At 30.7% G+C, this 5,009-nt stretch overlaps 1 protein-coding gene across 1 annotated transcript; it reads right to left on the bottom strand.

Annotated features, from left to right (window-relative positions):
- Window positions 1-1,028: 1,028 nt before the first annotated feature.
- LOC104760705 (putative transcription factor KAN4) lies at window positions 1,029-3,393 on the bottom strand. Its single transcript, XM_010483670.3, has 6 exons — window positions 2,863-3,393; window positions 2,626-2,702; window positions 2,355-2,394; window positions 2,085-2,205; window positions 1,635-1,719; window positions 1,029-1,479 (listed from the first exon to the last, which is right to left on the bottom strand). The coding sequence occupies exons 1-6, from the start codon at window positions 3,269-3,271 to the stop codon at window positions 1,411-1,413; spliced, it is 801 nt and encodes a 266-aa protein (XP_010481972.1). The 5' UTR covers window positions 3,272-3,393; the 3' UTR covers window positions 1,029-1,410.
- Between the last annotated feature and the right edge of the window lie 1,616 nt (window positions 3,394-5,009).

The following is a 5,009-nucleotide window of genomic DNA, read 5'->3' as shown; positions in this document are numbered from 1 at the left end:
ATGGTATATATATATATATATATAAATAAATTTATCTTATAATTAGATTTTAACTAAAATTATGTTTTATTTTATCTATTTTTACTTTTATATTTTATCTATTTACGTTTATATAAAATCTTTTTAGATTAGGTTTAGAATTTTTACATTTTTATTTTTTTTAATTTTAATAATGAATTGACATGTGTCAACATTTGAATGATATAATTGACACGTGTCACGATCTTGTTAATAAGTAATTTTGTCATCAAGGTTTATATAATAAGATAAGAAGGAAGGTTTATATAATAAGATAGAAAAGATGTATGATCATAATGAAAAACAGAACTTGTGTTTAGTTTTGAGAAAATTTTCTAAATTCTTTCTCGAAGCTTTAAAGTTTTGTGCTTTTGATTCTTTAAGTTTCACATGTCTAATATTTATGTTTATATAGGGTTATTTATGTTTGCTATAGTGAAATCCACTTTTTGTTTGTTGTCGCCTAGAAATATAACTTTTAGATTTCCGTTGATCATCGAAAAGTAAGACAGTTTTTTTTATAATGAAAACTAGAGAATTCAAAACTCAAATTTCAAGATGTTATAAAACAAAATGATTTTATGCTGTCCACTTATATTTAATTTCACCTTTTAATTATTTTAAACATTATGATTACTCCAAAATATTTGATGAGCACAAGCGTCCATGGGGAACGAAACCCGAAGTTCTGAAGGAAGAAGTCAAGGTCGCTGTTGGCCTTACGTAACAAAGCTATTGATCAATACCAAAGATCATACCTTATTTTTCTATATTTTAAAAAAGAAATAAGCATTTCAATGAGCATGATACCAACTTCTACCACTCATCTTGCAATATATTTTTATTGACCCATTATTCAATCTCACCAAATGATTTACTTAAAACTATAGATTTTATGTTTTTAGAAAAAAAAAGTAAAAACACAATTGACTATGTTACAAAAAATCTCTCCATGTATACCAAAGTGGGAGCAGTGGAGCATACCAAAAGAGGAAAGAGGCAGTATAAACTTTTTAGTTACCAGAGAATCTTTTCCAGTTTGTATTAAAGTGTGATAATTGAAGATTGAGATGTCTTTTTTTGAAGATTGCAACAACAAAATTATCTCTACTTGACTTGAACTTGTACTCCCTTCTCATCTAGTACAACAATATCATAGCTACTACTTAATCTGATTCTCTTGTTTATACATCCCAAAAAAATCATAGAACATTATAATCGGAAGAGGATCATATGTGACGATAATGATTCTTCCAAAGTCCATATGATCTAACATGTTAAATTATGTTAAAACTGGCAATCTAAGCTGACTTCTTTGTTGTCGTTCTTCACGTTAAACAGTTAGCACTTGAGAAAGGTTAGATCGTTGGAGGGCTCCGCATAGTCCATCCCCTAACTCGGCCGCCCCAATGTGAATTCCAAATTGAGATAAACGTTTGTCGCCTCTTTCTCCTTCTTTTCCTATTTTTAAAAGATTACACTTTTTAGGAACATAACATAAGGTTATATATATATATATATGTGTGTGTGTGTGAAAGTGTACCATTTTTACCATTGTGGTTCCCGGTTCTAGTGACTACACAATCAATACACGAGATGAGGAAGAAGGAATGTACCTTAGTGTGATGAGTTGTTCCCAAGTGAGGCTCTGCATGCTTAGATATGCTCATAGATACTCCCTTTGTGGATGACCAAGAAGCCCTGTCCAAATTTTAATTTTAAAATAAAAAATTACATTTGAGAAATCTATTTATATAACTCGTATTATATTGCTGGACCCTATTAGTTATCTCTTCTTGTTATATCACTAATATCAAACATATTCAAAATGTTTTTCTTTTGATCTCAAATTAAATTCTTTACAATCGTCAATAAATGTATATGCAGTTTGCCTAAGAAAATCAATATTAAGACCTTAACGGATTTAAAGATCAGGAGAAGGCGAAGTAACTCTACATAAAGCCCTAGGAGAGGGTCATATTCATCAACATTCACGCAGAACTAAGGCAAAAAGAGGTTAAATGCAAAGTTTTTTAGAAAAAAATAAAAGAAATAATATAGGTAACCTTTGGGTCTTTTGCACAGATGATGAGTTTGGCGAATTTGTGTCAGTTCCTTCATCAGCTTCTTCATTATTATTATTGTCCTCTATCCTCTGCTCTGCCTCTTTCTCTACCTTTTCTTCTCCTGTTTATTCCCAAGAATAAAAAGACAATTTTTTTTTTTTGACGAACAATAAAAAGACAATTTTTATAAAAAAATAAATAAAGAAATTCTATTAACATTTATATCTATTGGGAATACAAAAATCAGTGAAACTAGTTTGAATGCAATACCTGATGATCCTTTATCAGTGCATTTCACTGTTCTATACATCTGCATCAACAAACACACATTCGTGAAAAATAAAAATAAAAATAAAAGGAAGACAAGAATAAAAGAAATGGTTGGTTAAGTTTATTTCAACTGTGCAATCATATGTTAGCTAGTGGCCCAACTATATACATTTTCATAAATATTTACATATACTTATATTGCATTCGTATGAGATTCCATTAAGATTAATATTATTAATACAAAACATAAGAAAGAAAAAAAGAAACGGACCTGCAAGTGACTCTTGACATGAGCTAGGGTTAGATCCTTCACATTCATCAGCTCCAACACTGATTTAGGCGTTGCTCCTAAGACCAAAAAAAAAAAAATACGAAACAAATCTTAATACTTTGGTTTCAAAACGTTTTACTAAAGTAACAGTCTAAGACAAAAGCATAAACTTGATTAGTTATGTCTCTCTTTATTTTTTTTTTTGTTTAAACAAGGAAAATGTAAAAAAAATAATACTTTCATGGCCGCCAAGAAGTTGAACAGCATGGACAAAGTGAGCATGAAGAGTGGAAGTCCATCTCATTCTTGGAGCTCGAATGCTTCGTTTAAGACCAACCATTGATGATGAGCTTCTCTTGAAATCTCTGCCGTAGATTTGGGGTTGGAACATGTTTGAGTGCCTTTGATGATGATGTTGGTGATGATGGTGATCAAAGCCTAAGCTCAAGAGAGGTTTGTTGAAGAAGTTGTTCTCATGGCTCAACTCACTGAGGCTGCTTCCGGAGTCACTGCTTGTGGAGCTCCGGTCACCGCCGTGAAGAGGTTTCCCGGCGTGAGAGTTAGGAAGAAGGCTGATCTGAAGGGACAGATCTGGAACTGAGGTTGAAGCTCTCATGATACTGTTTCTTGACTCTAACATTATCATCTCACTACTTTCTTTATAGAACTACTATACTTAAATAGTGGAGATCAAGAATGTGCGGAGAGAGAGAGAGAGAGAGAGAGAGAGAGAGAGAGAGAGAGAGAGAGGGCTGCAAAAAAAACAACACTTACTTATTGAGGGAGAAAAATAAGAAAAAGGGAAAAATTGGGTATTTCTCAATCCCTGTCACTATGTCATTAAACAAAATTCTATTCTTTTTTATTTATTAAGCGTTTATTATATTAGTTGTTAAAAAAGTTTACAAGTTTTGTAAAGTTTTCTTTGGACGTAATAATAATGTTTTTTTTTCTTCGTTATAAGTGGAGTAACATACTAAAGCTTCAGTGTTCTTGATCAGAGTTTGTGTAATGAAGTCTATAAATGGTTGTTCATATACAATTTGTTATTGAGGAATTCTTCATACCAAAGATTAGCTTTTCGGAATTTTTTTTTCAACTCAATTAGTAGGGAGTCGAATTTTCAACTCTCATCAAACACCAAGAAAGCATCTAAAAGAAGAACGTAAAAGAAAGAGTGGTTATATTTCTATATAGTTGGAATTGTGAGAGTATTTCTGCTAGACACAAAAGTGATATGAAGTTCACTTTGAAGAAACAACTAATAATAATATATATTACCTCAACAATAATTATCTAAGAGAAACAACAAAGAGTAAAAGAGTTGGAAGACTTATTATAATAACGTATATTTTGATTAGTGGTTAAAAAGGTGAAAACCAGCAGAGAGAGAAAGAGAGACTGGATGTGAGATAATTAGATAATGAGTACCCTATGATTACTATTTTTAATAAATAAATAACAAAAACTTTAAATTCCAATGCAATAGGCTTTTAAAAGGTCTGCCTCTTTAGGGTTTTGATAGAGAATACAACAGAGATTGAATTTAATATTTCTACTGCAAAACCTACAGATTTGAAAAGTTGACTGAGAAAGCAACTGCGGTTTTGTCATGAGGATTCTTGTTTGAACCACAAAGTCGCTCCAAATAGAAAAATTTGTTTATCTTTTGAGAGTTGAAGAGAGAGACAAAGACAACTAATTAGCATTTACTCCCAATCGAATTAATTGCATTCTATTTATTTACCTCTATATCTATTAAATTTTCATGCTATGTTTCTTGGGTCGTGGCCATTAAAAAAAGAATCGTACAGTCGGAATTGTTTTGGTTCCATTCCGCCAATAATTCTGGTTTACAACTTTACAAAAGGATGCATCTTATTATTTTGTGTGTGTGTTTTTTTTTGTTTACTAAAGTAATCTTATTTTTCATATTTTGTAAGCCAAAAAATGTCCTATTTCTCTCATTGAAGTTTGGTATACCTAAAATTTCTGATGAAAATTTAATATTTTCTTTTACCAATAACCAACGAGTTATTTTTCGCATACATCCAATATTATACCACATTACCGAAAAACAAAGTTTATATGTAAATTCATTATTCAGCCAAAAATAAAACATAAACTTCATTACTATCACTAAAAAGAAAAAGAAAAGAAATCAGTCATTAAATCACATTTTGGGTATTGAACTTATATAATATCATTATTTAGCACATTTATAGCTAGTATATACATATAACATATTACATGTCTCAAGACGCGAGATTAATGGTTTGGCATCGAAAATGCCGAAGTGGTAATATACGATGGAATATTTGGACAGATAATTTGCTTTGTTATTGATTGATGGGTACACCTTTTTAAAAAATTAAGTAGTATCT

Source organism: Camelina sativa, chromosome 18 (genome assembly GCF_030686135.1).
Source record: "Camelina sativa cultivar CO46 ecotype springtype chromosome 18, ASM3068613v1".
Taxonomy (NCBI): domain Eukaryota; kingdom Viridiplantae; phylum Streptophyta; class Magnoliopsida; order Brassicales; family Brassicaceae; genus Camelina; species Camelina sativa.
Note: the sequence above shows the minus strand (reverse complement) of the source record. Positions and strands in the feature narration are given on the sequence as shown.